General features: G+C 34.5%; 1 protein-coding gene across 1 annotated transcript; it reads left to right on the top strand.

The window, feature by feature from the left end:
• The first annotated feature begins 16,713 nt into the window (after nt 1–16,713).
• Nucleotides 16,714–17,636, top strand: LOC149572171 (ethylene-responsive transcription factor ERF017-like). The gene has a single exon (XM_089810794.1). The coding sequence runs from the start codon at nt 16,926–16,928 to the stop codon at nt 17,511–17,513; it is 588 nt and encodes a 195-aa protein (XP_089666920.1). The 5' UTR covers nt 16,714–16,925; the 3' UTR covers nt 17,514–17,636.
• Nucleotides 17,637–19,600: the final 1,964 nt, after the last annotated feature.

The following is a 19,600-nucleotide window of genomic DNA, read 5'->3' as shown; positions in this document are numbered from 1 at the left end:
AATGCTAAATTGCCCACATATGTTTTAATAAGATTAAATCTAATAAGTAAACAAACTCCATGTCATAGAATAAACATAGGTAAGAAACCACATGAAAGAATACACAAGTACATGTGACATGGCATAACTAGAATCCATACTCATCCTTTGCACACATCATAGGGTATGCAATGCTATAAGAATGTACATCATGATAATATACAACATCCAATAGGATCTCAAATAATCAAAGTACAATATACCAGAATATGACCATAGAACATAATCACAAGATAAGAAGAATATAACAACTTCACAAGATACATCAACCATCAACATCTAGTTTTCTAATCTCAAAGGTATGAGAAATACTACCACCCTACCTCATGGAACCTAAATGGCCCATTCCCACTGTGTTGAGGAGATAAACTCTAGTCCCAGACGAATAACAATCCAAAAGTCATAACAAGAATCTAGGTCAAGGAATCTTCATAGAAATCTATCTCAAAGGTACCAAGTACACAAGTAACATCTAATCCCAGAGGCAACAAAGACTCATAGGAAACCTAATATGTGTTAGAGTAATTAGATATTACCTAGTTAACTCTAGTTTTCTTAAGCTAAACTTTAGGCATCTAATAATTAGTTCTTTTATTAATTATTATGATGCAACCTAAGTTATACCTTTTTAGCATTTCAATCTCCTTTATAAGGAGGATCTCTCTTTGTAATTATTAACCTAATTCATTGTTGATAATAGCAATCTCTTTTTTTGCTCATCGACAATGTGATAGGTTTTTGCATGCAGGGGATTATTAGGAGCTATGGGGTTGATCTTTCATCAACTTCAACATGGTATCAGAGCTTCAGATCTTCATGCCCCTATTCTATTCTTGAGAGATTTTGCATCAATTTTCAGATTTGAGCTTTTAGGGGTTTTTATTGGATCTGGAGAGGGGGGTCACTAATTTTCAAGGCATCTTGAACAAAAATGAACATCACCATTGATCTAAAAGCACTTGAAAACCCCCATTTCTATTTAAAATTCATCCAGTTTGGACATAGTTGAAATCTGAGGCAAAAAAAATGTATCTATGGCATTTTGTGACCTAGGCACACAAATTAAGGCGAGGTATTTTTTTTACCATATTTTTTTGGTCAAAGAAATTAAAAGTGCATCATGTATTTTTCATGATGGAGCCTACATTTTAGCATCACGTGGTTTCTATTGGGCATGTTGTGTCTATTCTACCACCTCTGCAATGTATTGGAGACCCCACTTTTTTACCTCCTTCAACCTCACGCAAATTTACCTATTGTATTAGTTTCAAGCCCTATGAGATCTATTGTGGGATTTTGTATGTGGGCTCATGCTTGGTCCTCGAGCTTGAATGACCCCGTGGCTCAACCTTTGTATCACATGCCTTTGAACGGAGTCAAGATGTCAACTTAGTAGATCCATCCAACTACAACATGGCTTTGGGGAGGTGTATGTGGTTGAATTCCTTGGACTTAGCATTTCACCTTGGAGGTCTTTTGTGGCCCCTCTGCACTTAGAACATCTCTAGTTGCACCCAACTCTAGCACCTAGATCAAAGGTGATTTTATTGGGCATGATAGTGGCGGTATTCATGACTATTGGTTGAAAGATAGTAGTATTTAGTGATTTTCGAGTGGTTTTTCCTCAACAAGGTAGTATTCTCTATGGGCAGAATTGAAGAAAAAGTTTTGCAAGTTTCATTGCACTGAACTCTATGCTCCACCTGTGACCACCACATGGTCATCTATTTGGGAGATGCACAGTCTATCTATTTTCCACACCAGTCCTAGAAATAAACACTTTTTAAGTCAAAGCGTTCTATTTATGACTTTTGGCATGTATACATTCTCAATGTAGTACTGGTTGGTTATGAAACCTTGGGTGGCCTCGGGATCCTCCAAGCCATTCCCACAACTCCTCTCCTCCGATCCATTCATGTGGCTCGTCTCAACAACTTGGGCTCTTCTCTGCGATTTGGGAGTTGTGGGTCATTCTCTTCCACAAACTGTTATTGCCAAGAATGGTGGTCTTTCAATGTGGGAGAGGCCCAAAAATTTTGGAAATCTTATTGATGATTGGATGTGAACCTTGTTGTCTTTCATTGGACATCACATGTTGGTCACCTAGTGTTTTTGTTGTTGGTTGCCACACCGATAGGTGTTTTTTGATGTTGTTCTCTGCCCCAGCAGTCCCTTTGAAAACTCACTATGATTTTTTTTGGTTCAAGATTTGGTTGGAAGAGGAGAGATTATTAAGATGTCAACTAACTTGTGCTGATTTTGATTGGGGTTGGTGTTGTTTCTTGGTAGCGGCTATGTTGGTGATGTCCTCACTAATGCAGATTGTGGCTGATTTATGGGCCGATTTTTGTTAGACCACCTGTCATGGGTTTATGTACCATGACTTCAGCATGGTGTAATTCACAATCCACCAAGCAATTTGGAGTTATATGGATGGTGCTTGATGTGTTCAAGACTCTCAGCCTTGTGCTACATGGCACTTTTGTCAGCCATAACTCACTGATGTGAGCATTTGACTGCAAATGAGAAGTCATTGGTTCATGTGCCTTAGTCTTTCTTCTTTTCCCACATGGCATCATATCCATCCTCATTTCCCTTCCTATAATTTTCCAATCAATAGTGCATGAATTTTGTGAATGCAGTTGATTGCACATATTTTAAATGTGTATGTTACTTTTTTGGTGAAGTAGTTGGAGACCATGTCAGCAGAATCACATACATCCACTTGGACACTTTTTCATGTGAATATCATGTATTTGGGAAAGCATGTTTTCATTTTCATGGGGTGCCATGCATTGTTTGTTTTGCCTTATTTCATGGTTTTGTTTGACGATTTCTACTTCCTCAATGGTAGGCATTTTTGGTGCTTCTAAAATTGTGTTCAACTGTGGAATCAACACCCATCAACTATGACTACTCACTTTTCCCATTGCCACGTGGCATCCTTTCTCACCTTTATGGGTAGTTTGAAATTTCTTTGGAAGTTTGGGATTCATTTTAATGCATTTGGAAAGATTCTCTCATGGCATATTTTCAAACATGGAGTTTTCTTTGGCCACTAGTTTTTAATCTGACACTGGCCCTTTGTTATGGCTCTTCTTTCTAGAGCTTGGACTTGGACTTTTTCTCCAGCAAGGATTTTTTTTGGCATTTTTTTCCTCGACAACCATTTTCTCATCAAATTTGGGCTCATCAATTGCTGACATCAACGCCATGTCAATACTGCATCATCATCTTTTTTTCCCTTCAACCTCTGTTTGACCTACCTTTGCATTTTAACTCATGTCTCAAGCATATGGGCTTTGTTTTTTGAAAATGAGATATCGTAGAAAATATGGTTCCGAACCCGTCACAGTGGTTTAGGTAATTTTCATTTTTGATGCTTTTTTGATATCTTTTTCTCCTGTCAAACTTGTGGGTATAGTTTTTCACTCTAGGAGATATATCTTGTATCTAATCTCTGATTTGGGAATTCTTTATATCAATGGAAATGTCTTTCCAAGCTCTTTCTAATGATGTTGGTTTTTTTTTCCAAATTCTTCTCTAGGCTCATTCTATTTAGTCTTTTTCTTTTTTGCATTCTAGTAGATATATTGGTTGTTTCAAGTTTGAGGATCAATTTTGTGGCTTCAAATGATTCGTCATGACTTGTACTATCTATTGTATTAGTCTTATGTCTCTTCCAGTTTATTAAGACATCATTTTTATGCATTCTTGCAAATGCACTGAGATAAAGTGTCATACTACTCCTACATTTTTGTTTCAATTATTTTACCTTGTTTTTTCCTTATGATTTGAGTAGTGTCATCTGAGGAAACTCATGTAGATTATTGTATTCTTGGGATTCACCATATCTTGCTCCTTATTGTATATGCACTACTCTGATTAAAGTGCCATGGGGGGTTGATGTTTTGCCTTTTTTTTCATCTTCCTTTGTCCAGTGAGTGTTCCTTCCATGATATTAGCCTCATGACATGTCTAAGATTGATCGCCTTAGTACACACATATGTATTTGTTTGTCCATCTTGATCGTGGTTCCTTGATATGTAGTTCTTTTGGCCCACTTTTCCATTTTCCTATCACCTCACCCTTGTTTGCACTATGGGGGTTCTTCTATTGTTTCTCATGCTTCCTTGGTTTGATTGATCAACTCTTTAGGCTTTGGTGTTTCATGCCATCTATATCTTTGATTTTAGTTGTTTACCTTTGTGTGTGTCTTGATTTGATGCAAATTACAATCTTCTCTACCTGTTCAAGTTCTATTTTAGTGGAGGTTCTTCGAGATCAACAATTACTTTTGATAGAGCTTTATAGCTTCTACATGCTTTAGTGGTGTTCTTCATGATCATCTTTTGTTCCTATCTTTTGGAACATTCCCTAGTTTGGAAACTTCTTCATTCCTTCACTTGTTTCTTTCAGCATGTTTTCCATCTCTTTTTGGAGTAGGGTTTTTCCCATGTGGTTTTCTCTATTTCTCCTCTTTTCAGAGATTCAATTGTGTTTGGGTACCTCATTAGGCCTTGCTGTTGGTACCCAAATCTACTTTTTGTAGTAGTTACTAGGTTTTTAGCTACTCCCTAAGTTTATCTTAAGGGAGGTGTTAGAGTAATTAGATATTACCTAATTAACTCTAGTTTGATTAAGCTAAACTAGGCATCTTATAATTAATTATTATGATGCAACCTACGTTAGACTTTTTAGGATTTCAATCTCCTTTATAAGGAGGATCTCTCTATGTAAGTATTATCCCAATTCATTTTTGATAATAGCAATCTATTTTTTTGCTCATCAAGAATGTCTCATCTATGGATCTAGTGATTCCTGCCTCCTTAGCTTTTTCTTCTCTCTTTCTATGATAAGTGTTTTCATGCAAGTGATTTGTGGGAGCTATGGGGTTGATCTTTCATAAACTTCAACAATATACATGTGGGAAAGTGTCATCACATGAGTCAACTCTAAGGTTACCCTGGCAATCTCTCAGGACTCTGGCCCCCTAGTGACTCTATGTGGCATTTGTATCCTTTCTCATAGACAAGACATACTAATAAGGAAAGGTCACAACCAAGCATCCTCTCTACTCCCATCCTATCTTGTACTAGCACTGAAGGCATGGGCGAGGTATTGCATTGGCACTTATTAATTCATTTTAACCCCATTAATGAAATGTTATCACTTATTAATACAACTTACAATGGGTTACCTAGGCAACCTCTTTACGGCTCTAACCTCCATTGCAATCCACTTCCTAGTACACATATAGATAACCTACCCTATGCTCATAAAAGAATATCTCATAAAATCACAATAATCACATCAATCCTATACAAGCAACTGGAAAACAACATTAGATAACTGATCAACCCTCAAAAGTTATATCATAAAATCAAAACATGTGAGCTTACATAATAGAACTGGTTCTCACCATAGAAACACATGAATACATCGCAATGGTTGGGAATGAAATAATTTTGAATAAACAACATCATATAATAGCATCATAAAACTATCACTTCACAAGCCTCTAGTAAACATACCTTACTGGTCAAACTACTAGGTTTCCCCAAAACCCATCACAAGATAAAGCATGACATTTTGACATGCATTTAAAACAAGTGTAGTCATTTAGTCATTTTGGTTTTACGATATAATTCCATAAAAATTGATTTTAGTCAAATTCAAATTTTTATTTCATAATCATTTCATAGTTGAATAAAGGTTTCAAGTTTAGATTGATCAAAATATAAGTTTCATGTTTATAACTTACTAAGTCTATGCCTTGCAAATAAAGTACATGTTTAATAAAGCCTAATGATAATCCACATGGAAAATTATTTCATCTAAAATTTACCTATAAATCTCATTTAATAATATTTTAAAAGTCCCACTATAGAAATTTAAAAATCATTATATTTAATATATATTAAATTCTATTTCAAAAATCAAATTTAATATTATTAAACTATAACCAAAATTAATTAAAATTAAACTTAATTTAATTATATATAAAAAACTAAATTAAACTTTAATTACAAACTATATATATATATATATATATATATATATATATATATATATATATATATATATATATATATATATATATATATATATATATATATATATATATATATATATATATATAATAAACTAATTTTAAACAAATTAATAAATAAATTTTATTTTATTTTTTTAAAGCGCTTACCTTTTTAATTGTAAGGCTTGAAGGCCTATTGCTATAGCAACCCATGAGGCTACCCAACAATGCTCATGGTTGCTACAGCAGTGTGAGTTGCTACTAAGCAGCACTTAAGACTGTCGTCAGTAGCATGACTTGCTAGGATAGGGAGGTCAGTAAGAGGGGTGGTGGCATATTTCTTTTTTTGATATTATATATAACTCTCATGCCCAATTTCCAAAAAATTATAAATTACCACAGTAATATTTTATTACTCTCGTAACTTTTTTTACATTTTTTTTAATTTTTTTTTAAATAGTCTAATAAAGAAAATAGATGCAACTAGATGATTTTATTGAAAATAAATCTTTCCTCGATTTCATACCCTACCCATGAATCTATTTTCTAAATTTCAAACTTTTCAGTAAGGGTTTCAATTTCTTTTTCACAGATGTTTCATCACTGACGAACAATCAATTTTCAAACAAGGGTTTTAATTCAAGATATGTTTTCCATAAACAAAAATTCATGTAATAGGCACAAAAAAGAAAAAAGTTTTTCAAGAGATTTCCTACAATGAATTCTGCAAGATTTCTACAATTTGATAAAAGCTCAATTATTGCAAAAAAATTTACATCTCCCAGATCCTTCAGAAATGTCTCATCTTTCAATCTCAAAAATTGCTCCTCCAAAACTTGTGTATGTAGGAATGAGCTTGAATCTCTTAATAAAGAGTGTAACTCTACCTAAGGGTTCTAGTTTATGAACATGCAAAGGCCTTTTCTTAAAATAAACTTTTATTATTTTAATTTATTTAATTCCTTTGTGCGCACTTTTTACCTTTAATTAGAATAAACCTTAATTAAATTATTCCCACTTCGTTTTTTTAATTAGTAAGACATTTTTAGAAAATATATTTATTAATTTAACTACTAATAATATTTAAAGTCCATTATTTAAATGCAACTTCTAAGTTTATTATTATTAAATTAAATAAATATAATTACACTAAATCTGGTCTTTTAATTAAATCTTTAAATTTATTTCTTCCATTTAATTAATTTCTCAATTAATTAAATATAATAAATTTGATTTTTCTATATGAAATTTGCATTTAATTAAATCATTTAATAATCTCTTTGGCTGATTTAATTATACTTGAAAATCACAACATACCCACAAACTCAATAAGGTAAACTCGACTAAAAGACAAAGTACGAAGCAAACTCAAAGGTTACATAATCTCGAATTCACGTCACTTGACGAATTGGAAAAGGTAAATAAATTAGATACTTGTCCTTTATCATAGGACAATTAACTCGAGTTTAGGATTTGGACATGAGAACTATCTCCCCTCTTTTACCATTGAGATAATGTGATAGGGCACACTCATGTTGGCAATTCAGGGAAGTTGATGCCCAATACCTGCAATTTGCATAAAAGCTAAACATGTACATATGCATATATATCTAAACTAAATAGGCAATGGTGGGGAGTGGAACATCGTGTAGATCCCTACTAGTAGGTGACTACAACCTCCTCCCTCAACCACATCAAATGCATCAAACTTAAAGTAAAACATACATATACACCATACACATGCAAGTATGGGGTAAGTAACCATAAATCCATATATAAATCATCCATATAATTGTCGTCATGAAAGCAAATAAATTCACTATATGAAGTATGCACAATATCATCATCGCAAGAATGGCCATGAAAATACCAAATATTCAAGTATAAAGTATCTCATCAAATATATAATCCAAACATGTAAATAGTATCAACCAAATCAGGTAACCAAGTATAGCTAAATCAAATCACGTAACCATGAAAATTGGCCTAAAAGAATTCAGCAATATAACATAAAAGCAAACTAGAGGTAGGCACTACATAAAAGGTCTTACAAAGCAAGTGTACACTTTTTAAGATTTAATATTTTAATAAATAAAATGTAGTATATAGTTTACTAATATTTTATAATCTAATATAGATCATTGCATTTAGAGTATTAAAATTTAAGGTTGCCTATTGTACAAATGTATTAGATATAACTTTTTGTCCTATTTTCCCAGTATAATTATATCAATTAATTATAACTTGAATCTTATTGTTTTGGATAATGAAAAATTAAATTATACAACATTTTAGTATTGAGTTAAGCTTAAAGCTAAAAGAAATGAATATTACATTTCTATATGTACAAAAATTAATCAAGCATGTTGTAGACCTAATAAATTTTAAATTCAAACCAATAAACCCTTAATCAAATACAATGAAAATGATACCTTTTGCTTTAATGTCCATTTACATTTTATTAAATACACTTATAAATTGATTTTGAATGGTTTTATTTGAATATAATAATTCATGTGATTGTATTTAAAGTTAAAGAAGAAATTATCTTCATATCTATATTTTTGGTAACATTGTGTGTGTGTGTGTGTGTGTGTGGGTGATAGAGAGAGTGAGAGGGGGGGGAGGGAGGGAGGGAGCGAGAGAGAGAGAGAGAGAGAGAGAGAGAGAGAGAGAGAGAGAGAGAGAGAGAGAGAGAGAGAGAGTTAAAATGGGGGATAATTGTTAAAGGAGTGTTTATGTATGTGAGTAAGGATGATATATAGGTAGCAATAGGGAGGTAGATAGTGAAAGTATGTGAGTTAGAGAGTGACACAAGGGAGGTGGGTAATAAGGACTAGAGACACACCTAACTATCAAACCACCATGCTGAGTGAACACAACGAAAGAAAAGCACATAGAACAACACCATAGAGAGAGAGAGAGAGAGAGAGAGAGAGAGAGAGAGAGAGAGAGAGAGAGAGAGAGAGAGAGAGAGAGATAACTATAAATTCATCAAACAAATTACAAGCATGCTAGACTGTAAGGCCTTCTTGGTTGTGGCCAACAAATGATTTACAAGTTACAAATCAAGATCCATGATCTCACTATCAATTATGACTCTATACTTGATCCTTTTGATAATTCAGCTCTCATCCACTCTTGAACCCTTCAAAGCTCTCTAACTTCCTTAACCTAAGTCTAGGCATCTTGATTTATATACCCAAAATGGCTTACAAAAGATTCTATATCTTCACATTAGAGAAGGCTGACCACATAACAGTTTGTGCACAATCTAATGCACAATCCTTACATTAAATTTAGGACTAAAAATTAAATACAAAGGTTGGCTCACAAAGGAACCAACGCATAGAGAAACTCGACCAAAGAAAGACTTAGACACAACCAAGCATTAGGCAAAATGACCTCCGAGAAGGATCGACCAATATAGAACCCAATGAATAATGGAGCTTAGCACACACTAGAGCTTGGCATGAATAATAACTCGGCACACATTGGAACTTGGCACACATAAGAACTCACCATGAATAGAAGCTCACACAAACTAGCAGATACCAATAACTTTGAGCAGGATAGCAAGACAACCTAGCATGCTCTTGCATAAGATAACTAGTGTTGAAAAGAAATGATTCTCTTGAATCGCATGAAGGCATGACAATCCAAGTTGAATCCAACTCAGATTGATAAATCCATGTAGCATCTTCAACTAATATGTTCTTCTACTTTACCAAATACTCAAAGTAATTATTTCCTCTTGTTCTCTTTCCAACTCTATGGTCTAATATATGTTCAATCTCTTCAATCTACTTCTTAGGATAGTCACTTAGTACAAAAAAATCATCCTATAACTCATGATACTCATATAAATTAGAAATATTAAATATAGGAGATATATCCATGTCATTAGGTAAGTCCACTTCATAAGCATTGCCACTATCAAACTTCCTCAAGAACCTACAGGGACCAAACTTGTTCATTTTCAACTTACTATATGTACCAATAGAAAATTTACCTCTTTTCAAATGAACCATCACCTCATCACCAACTTCAAAAACATGATGTCATCTAGATTTATTTGCATTCTCATTATACTTCTAATTACTTTGTTCCAACCTCAATTTCACTTCCTCACGCAAAGACTTTATAATATCAGCTAACACTTTTGATTCAACACTTTTCTTCTCTTCACCAAAAATGTCCCTCAAATCTAATATACCTCTTGGCTCCATTCTGATAAAAATCTAAAAAGGTGTTTTCCCAGTACTCTTGTTCACAAAATTATTATATGAAAACTCATCTTGTGCCAATACCATATCCTGATTGCTCAGTTTATCCCCAACTAAGCATCTTAGTAAATTACCTAAGCTTCTATTCACAACCTTTGTCTGGCCATCTGTCTATGGATAGAATGTAGAACTAAAATTTAACTCAATGTCCATCTTCTTCCACAAAGTCTTCTAGAAATAACCAAAAAACTTTCTATCTCAGTCAGAGATAAAGTTTCTTGGTAATCCATGCAATCAAACAACCTCTTTGAAAAAAATCTCAGCAACATGCACTGCATCAAATGTCTTCTTACATGGTATGAAATGTGCCATCTTAGAAAATATATCCACAACAACAAATATGGAATCATACCCTCTTGTTGTCTTAGGTAAGCCAAGAACAAAATTATACTAATGTCACTCCAAGGTTTCTCAGGAACAGAAATAGGTGTATACAATCTAGTATTCTAACTTACTCCTTTTGCAACTTGACAAATTCTATAACTCTCTACAAACTTCTAAGCATCCTTATATATCTATGGCTAATAATACTTGTCTGTAAGAAAACTCAATGTCTTATCAATACCAAATTATCTAGCCAATCCACCACAATGCTTTTCCTTAATCAAATTAACTCTCATAGATCCTATTAGTATACACAACTAAACTCCTTTGAACAACATACCTTCTTGAATGAAATAATTTTCATACTTACTTAATTGATCTAATAGATTCAGTGCTCAACACTCTATCCATGCCTCAGAAAAATTAGGGTCAATATCAACCAGTAGATTCAATGCTCTGATACCAACTAACACAAGGGAGGTTGGGTAATTAGGACCAGAGGCACACCTAACTATCAAACCACCTTGTTGAGTGAACACAACAAAAGAAAAATATGGAGAACAACACCAAGGGGAGGGAGAGAGAGAGAGAGAGAGAGAGAGAGAGAGAGAGAGAGAGAGAGAGAGAGAGAGAGAGAGAGAGAGCATTATCTTATATATTCATCAAATGACCCACAAGCATGCCCGGTTGTAAGGCCTTATGGGTTATGGCCAACAAGTGATTTACAAGTTACAAATTGAGATCCACGATCCCATTGTCAATTCTGACTCTATATTCAATCCTTTCGATCATTCAATTCTCCTCCACTCCTAACCCCTACAAATATCTAGTCTTACTTCCCTAACCTAAGTCTAGACATCTCAATTTATACTAGCCAAAATGGCTTGCAGAAGATTCTAGATCTTCACATTAGAGAAGGTCGACCACATAACGCTCTATGCACATCCCAATGCATGATCCTTACATTAAATTTAGGACTACAAATTAAATACAAATGTCAACTCACAAAAGAACCAACACACAGAGAAACTCATCCAAAGAAAGACTTAGACATGACTAAGCATCCATAAAAATGACCACCAAGTAGGGTCAGCCAATATAGCACCTAACAAATACTAGAGCTTGACACACACAAGAACTTAGCATGAATAGAAACTTGACACACACTAGAATTTAACATGTATAGCAACTCAACACAAATTGGTAGAAACCAACAACTTTGAGCAGGATAGCAAGACAACCCAAGATGCTCCTGCATCAGAAAGAGACAAGTGGAAATAGAAATAAAGAGAGATAGAGATATATAAATATCTTGGTGAAATCATTGACATTGTTTACAAGCCAGGTTATAATCCACCAACTATCCCCATGTATATTGGTGTATGTTTTGATAATTATAATTGATCTTCATGGAATGAACTAGACCCAAAAACTATACCAATCATACATGTGACATTAGGTATCCAAAGATAACTTTCAATATTACTATACACAAATCTCAAGGGATCACACTACAGAAGGAAATAATCAACATTGGTAAAAGAGAGAGGTGAGGGCTGGCATTTAAAGCTATGTCTAATGTAAAGTATTAGATGGTTTCCATATTCAACTTTCTTTACCTTCGATAGGCACTCAAAATACAATTATATGGAAATTAGGGAATCTCGCCTAAATCAATTGGTACTCAAAAAATGTAATAATATTTTGCACATATAAAATAATAAAGATTATGACCAAACTTTCCACATTATCAACACAATGACATCATTTAATAAATATAACGTTAGTAATGTAACTCCAAGGGAAATCTAGGGTTGGTTGGGTGTGGGGACTGATAAGAAACCATTATGGCCGAAGCATTGCAGCGGTAGATCTCCCCTTGGGATCACAAACCAACCATGTCACTAAGGCTATGGCTGCTCTCCAAATAACCAAATTGGCTAAAACCTAGGGCATTTCCAAACTCTGGTTAGAAGGAGACTCTATGAACATTATCAATTTCCTTAAAGGAAAAATTATGCCCTCTTGGAATATTGAAAATATAATAATGGAAACAAAAAATATTCTTAATTCCATGGAAGACTACTATATTTCACATATCTATTGTGAATCCAATACAGTGGTTGATGCAATCGCCAATGAGGTAGTGAGGTGTCAAGGGAATGTGACCTAGCAGGGTGACAAAAGCCTCCCTATGGTTGTCATGTCTTGCATTGATTATGACTTAATCAATGACAGGGTAGGAGTAATTATGAATAGAGATTGACAAGCTTAGAAAGATTGATTCACTAATTGTGAAGTGTAAGGATACCTATATGATAGGCAAGTGTTAAAATCATCCTATCATCTGCACACTTTCTGGGTGATTATGAGAACCACTTCCTTTTTTAAGGTGATTGCTTTGGTCATTTTTAGCAACTTTTCTCTATAAATCAGGTATTACATAACTAAGATGGGGGGCCAAAGAAGAAGACGTGAATCGTCTAACTATGAAAAATGAAAAAAATGCACAAGGGTTTGGGAAATTTTGGAGAGCGGGCACCTCACTACCTTCATGGTGAGACTTCATGGCAGAAACCCTAAAGTTAACAATCTTTTTCGGAAGAAATGGAATGTTGGTTCTTTGAGCCTCGATGGGAGAAATTACATCGTCAATGAGGAGCTCATATCTACTGTAGATGGGAGGAAGTTCTATAAATACCATAAGTTTTTCAACGCATCCATTTATGACTTCCCGAAGGAGCCTAGCAAAAGAGAAGCTCTCGTGAAGGATGAAGGTAAGACCTGCATTCAACCAAAATGTATCAAGAAACTGTAGAGGTTCATCCTACAAGCCATTATCTATTATGTTACTCTGGATACTAGATTTCTAGAATTTTCTTGCATCACTTTGTCTTGTTGAATCATTTCAGACACAATATCGAGGTTCTATTCCTTTTTACCTATTATCTTCTTTAAATGCTAGTATTAAGGGTATTAAGGAGAAAAAAAGTTGCAAATCCTCCTTTACATGAGGGCCTCATGCTGCTCATCTATGAGCATATTAAAGCCCACTCAATAGGGAAATTTCTTGAATTGAAGGGCAAGGAGAAAATTGTGGATAGTGATACTGAGGATTCCTATGGATTTTTTGATAGCGAAGAAAGTGAAGGGCTACTTTTGGATGATGAGGATTTAGGGCTGAGTTCCAAAGGAAAGGGTAAGCATTCAACTCATAATACCCCTAGTAAATCACCAAAGAAAAGTGGACATGCCCCAAAAAAATAGAAGAAGAAGGAAGAGTCAGAAGAGAAGTTGTATGAGGAGGACTCAGTAGAGTTGAAGGAAGATGTTGAGCCGATACAAAAAAGGAGACCCCTAAGAAGAGAAATTATGCCCAAAATACTAAACCCCATAAGCCAAATAAATAGGCCAAGCTGTTCATTTCTTCTGATGATTATGAGGAGGGTGGGAATGATATGGATACTGATGGTTGAGAGGATGTACCTTCTAAGGTGGTGTTGAAGAAGGAAACTACCAGGAAAGAAGGCATGAAAGATGACCAGGGTGATTACTCCCCCCTGGATCTTATTAAGAACTAGTATGGAAACTCTCTATCCCCTAAGGATAAAAATAATCCTCTCCCGTTTGTTGAAATTTTTTTGCAAAGAAGAGCCTCAACCACGAGGCAAAGGAAGAATAATTACCAGAAAAAACATGTCCTTAGACTTGATGAGATTGGGGATTGCAAGAAAAATAATAAATTTGAAGGTCAGAGAAATGGATTCGGGTAAGGTGGATCTCTAGACTCTAATTGATCCTTTAATGGTCATCCTTAGTGACAATAGCAAAGAGGAAGACACAGACCTCCTAAAAAATGCTAGGAACAATCTGCTTGGTAACTGTAGATCAATAAAATGGATATTTCATCATATTCTAGGTCTGAAGGATAGGATGTCCATGGTTGAGAAGGTTGGTGATAACAAGGTGCGGGATGGAGACAACAAGGACAATCCCCCCACTAGGTCCCTAGTTGACTTGGCTACATTCTATAGGCTGGAAGCCAAGGTGATGGAGATGGAAAACAAAATCAATGGTATTGTACCCTCTAAAGTATAGCTCAACAGAGCTATAACATCCTCAAAGCCTCCAACAAACACATCAAGATCTTGATTAATAAGATGAAAGGAAACCTAGGGGAGAATGTTATTATTGTTTTGATTGAGGATGTTGGACCAACTACTGACAACAAGGAAGGAATGGAGAGAAGAACCAGAGCTACCACTAAAAAGATGATGGGTGGAGCTTCCTCTGAGATCAAACAAATCAAAGTTGTCACTGAGAAGATGGATGTGCTACAAAAGCAAGTAGCATAAATTATTAAAAGAAGGGTTAATGCCCTTCTGCCAATTGGATTTTTTCTTCTTTTTTGGTTTGCTAGCTTTTGTGATGTCTTTCTTTGCTGGCTATGTTTTTGTGGGTTGTAGTTTCTTAGGTTGTAATGTTTAATCTTTAGATTTTTTTGCACAAGGTTTCAGGGCCCCTTCAAAATATGTTTAATTAATCAAAAACATTATTAATGTAACTCTTGCACCCTTCAAATGTGAAAGTGCTAGTGTAATTCTTAAGGGGAATTAAGAGAGCTGCCAATAAATATGAAAGGAAGTCAAGAGACCTCCTATTGAATCATTATCTCATGTAATCTTTTAAGATTCAAAATCTAATCCAATCCTTGAAATTGAACTATATTAAGGCACTACCTTGAGAGTAAAAGCCTTTTGATTTGTCTATGAGAAAATCTTTGACTAAGAGAACTACAAACATTGGTGTTTCCTCCTAATAAAGTGGTTTAAGATTAATTTTGTTAGACTTCCCAAGAAAAACCACAAATTTTGTAGAGATGAAATTATTACTAGGTGTCATTAGCATTCCATGGTTTCCATATGTACCATTTTTATTCATACTTTTCTATACTCAAATTCTTGTAATGTTCTTTTCTTAGGAGTCACCAATTTTGAAAATATAATTTTATAAATTACTTTAAAATTAAAGCTTACAAATAATCATAATAACTAAGATTTGACTTCTAAAAACATATCCATTAAGGAAAACAAACCCTCCCTAAGCATAATTTAGGCTATTCCAATGACATGTAGTTAAATAAACATAAATTGATAAATAAAATTTTAAGGATTAAATCAATTCTAGATTATATGTTAATACACAAAAGAATATGTTCAAAGAATAATTATAATAGTAATGCTAATGCATTTTGTTCATCATTAAAAATTCTATTTGATAAATTCTAGGTCACCTTGAGATTTGAGTTGTCAACCTACTTTGTGCGACTTCAAAGGCTTAGGATTCATGTGAAAGGTTAACCGCATAACGGTCAATTATGTGCATGCAAGATAAATATGACAAATTAGGAGAATAAATATACTCGTCATTAGATACAAATTTGATTAAAATAACTAAATGTTATATAATTACCTCATAATTAAATAAGCATTTTGACTAAAATAATAACTTAATTTTAAAAAGTTTAAGCACTAAGTTTTCAAACTTCAATTATTTCTCTTTAAAAAATAAAAATCTATTTATATCTCAACATATAACAAAATAAAAAATTAAGAGTAAAAAAGAAAAATAACTATAATTTGAAATTAAACGTTTTAAAATTAATTTATTATTTTAATCAATAATGAGATAATTATATAACTTTCAATTTTTTTAAATTATTAATTTATTATCTTAATCAAATGCGTATCTGATGATGAAATAATTAAGAACCGTAAAAGTTATTTTATTATTCAAAGAACCGTCTAAAGCGCTGTGAAAGCTCCCGAGAAGCTTGTTTAGTCCCCCCTTTGTCGTAAACGCGAAAGAGAGTAAAAATTTCATTGGTAAATAAACAAGATATTTTGTTTCATTGTAGGTACATACCTAAAGAGAGTAAAAATTTCCAGCTCATCTGCAACCCGCGTTTAAAATCTGTTGTGTTGTCTCTCCTCAGTCCTCACAGAAAGGTGTGAGTTTGCGAGCAGCAGCAGCTGGCAACACGTCTGATCCACATTTTTCATTCGCGGAAATTGAGTTGATTTTTCCCTCAAACATTTTCAGCTTCCTTGTCCCCGCAAATACAATTATGTATAAATACATACATCCGCCGCAAATCTCTCAAGACATTTAAAAATCCTTAGCTTCACTTCCCAAGCTCGTCCCGAGTTCGAATCTCGCCAGAGCACCCTCTGCTACTCCAAATGGTTAAACCCTCCCCAGAGAAGAAAACCCCAGACAGTGTAAACATGGTTAAACCCTCGCCACAGCATTTCAAAGGAGTGAGAATGAGAAAATGGGGGAAATGGGTTTCAGAAGTGAGAGTGCCCCATTCCAAAGGCAAAGGCAAGATTTGGTTGGGATCTTATGATACTCCTCAACAGGCCGCCCGCGCCTACGATTGTGCAGTTTATTGCCTCAGGGGATCCAATGCAAAGTTTAATTTCCCTGAATCTTTGCCGGAAATTCCATCGGCCTCCTTGCTTTCTCCCGCTCAGATTCAAGCTGTTGCAACCAAGGTCGGCAACGGAGAATTCCGGCAAGCGATCGACTGCAACGCCTCATGTTCTGGCGCGGAATTGCAGTCGGGAATTTATAGGGAGCAGAGTTTAGTGGAGCAGGAATTGGGAGTGTTAGAATCACTTCTTGAGGAAGTAGAGAGCTTTGAGTGTCCAATTATAGAGGATGTTCTTCCTTTAGATCAGTTATTGGAGGATACTGATTTTCTCAAGAGCTTCTTCTCCACCGGATGGACGGAAGACTCTCTGGATTTCTCAATTCCCAATATTTAACAAGATTATCTTAAGAAATTTGTGTTGAAAGGGGGGGATTTTTCAAGTCCCTCTGCAACACTAGATCTCTACTATGTACTCTGCAATTCCAATTAACTTTGATGTCATATTTTGCTCAGAAAATCGATGAGTGCGACGCTCTACATTTTTCCTGTTACAACTCGGCAGTGTTTGGATGGGATGAATTTTGGGGGGAAGGGGAATATATCACAATTAAATTTCTATTTGTTTATTTTTCTTTTAACGTGGGGACTGGTTGGCGCTGCCCACGGCTCACAAGACCATGCAAAACCTTCTGAAATTTTTTGGGCTCTAAAAATTGCACCCCAACAAGTCTGTGATGGCCGCCCTTAAAAAATTAATATTTCAAAATGGAAATCAGTTTCGACTATTTAACACTTTAGGCTTAGGAATCAAGTCTTAGTATGTTATGTTTACGTCCTCCATTAAAACGACAACTATAAATGCATAGAAGGGGGAAGAGAGAGGCAACATGGCTTGAGCTACGATTTTGGGCAATCATCATCATTGTTGTAGCTCCCTCTTTTGTGTAACGATTGAAGTTGAGTACCCCTTTCCTGTATGATTTTGACTAGTTTTTGGATTCACAAAGATGAAAAGGATGGACAAAAAGGTTTATTTGTGGCTTCGCTCATGCTTACCTACCTATTATTCGAATTAAAGGGGGCTTAGAAGCCCCTTCCCTTTTAAAAAAGTAGTTTTTCTTCAAGTGAATTGAAGAGATCTAAACTTGTCACAGCCTACATGTTTAGAATGACTATGACATTACACCAAAAGTCCTTTTGATACTTGCAAGTGAACTTAGAACCTATACTTGTGAAAATGCAATTAGATTCTTAGTCAAAATAACCTTCAAATTCATCTAAAAGATTAATATATGTCTCATACCTTATACCTATTTCTAGAAAAATAAGGATTGGCCCATTCTTTTCATCAATCCAAGCTTGATAATATGTTATATCTATGAAAACATGCTCCAATATTCAAGTTTATGGGCATCAATATCTTGTTGGCCTACCTAAAGAGATGGGCTTGTTGAACTTGGAAACCCAACGAGACAAGGGGGTTAATTGTGAAAGGATTTCTTTTTTCGTTTTTTCTAGTATGATTTGTTGAAAAATGACCTTCAAAGGAAGCTTGTATTTTTACATACACATAAGTTTGTTTATTAAACCCAAGAATGTGAGATTTTAAAGTAGACAAAGTCTCATTGTGAATTCCTAATTGGACAAATCTTGTTTACCTACCCATGAGGTTTTAGAGTTTTGATATCCTAAAATGCATTATTATATTCTTTAGGAAATACACATGTTCCACTTACCTCACATTGCAAAGGAATGTAACTACTTGTGCTCATATTTTTGTTGAAATTAATTTTAATAAGCATTCACTCAACTATTTAGAGATTGAATTGGGAAATACCCAATAGATGTTGATCTCCAAGTCATGTTGTCTATTAGTGTCAAACGCTTAGTCATTTCCTAGGCAAAGTTGATCGATCATCACTGCGACGGAGCTATTCTATGAAGGCTAAGAAATGTGTATGACTTGTTTACATTTCAGTCTTAGCCAAGCAAGTCTTAGGTTGTTGAGCACCCCAGTATGTACTAAGTGACTGTTTATGTCAAGTAAGTTAGAAGTCAGCAGATTCTGAGCTAAATAGAGTTAGTTCATGTCGAGTCACACAGTTAGTATCAAGCATTCAAAAGTCAAGTGACAACATGAGTCTTAGTCGTGATCGAGCGACAAGTTATTCAAGTGCCGAGTTAACCACTTTTGATATATGTGTTTGGAATGGCACAAACACTTATGTAGACCATTTTGGCCGACTTCTATACATTATTTAATGATTGTTGAGACATCTAAGGAGTTGTTTACACATTTTTTCAAAGATCATTAATCCTCATGAAGGTAGTGCAATCAATTAGAAAAATGGAAGGATTAAGTGGAAAAGGGAGAAATCTGGATAATTGATCATAATCTAAAACCTTCACCAATTGGTTATTTAAGGAGGGTCTAAACCCTTAATCGTGAGTGAGCAAAAGAGAGAAGTGTATGTGTAAAAG

Source organism: Cupressus sempervirens, chromosome 2 (genome assembly GCF_028749045.1).
Source record: "Cupressus sempervirens isolate cs-2001-9-10 chromosome 2, ASM2874904v1, whole genome shotgun sequence".
NCBI lineage: Eukaryota > Viridiplantae > Streptophyta > Pinopsida > Cupressales > Cupressaceae > Cupressus > Cupressus sempervirens.
Note: the sequence above shows the minus strand (reverse complement) of the source record. Positions and strands in the feature narration are given on the sequence as shown.

What these genes read in the sequence shown, in the direction of transcription:
- LOC149572171 (XM_089810794.1), top strand. Translation starts at nt 16,926, where the DNA reads ATGGTTAAACCCTCCCCAGAGAAGAAAACCCCAGACAGTGTAAACATG.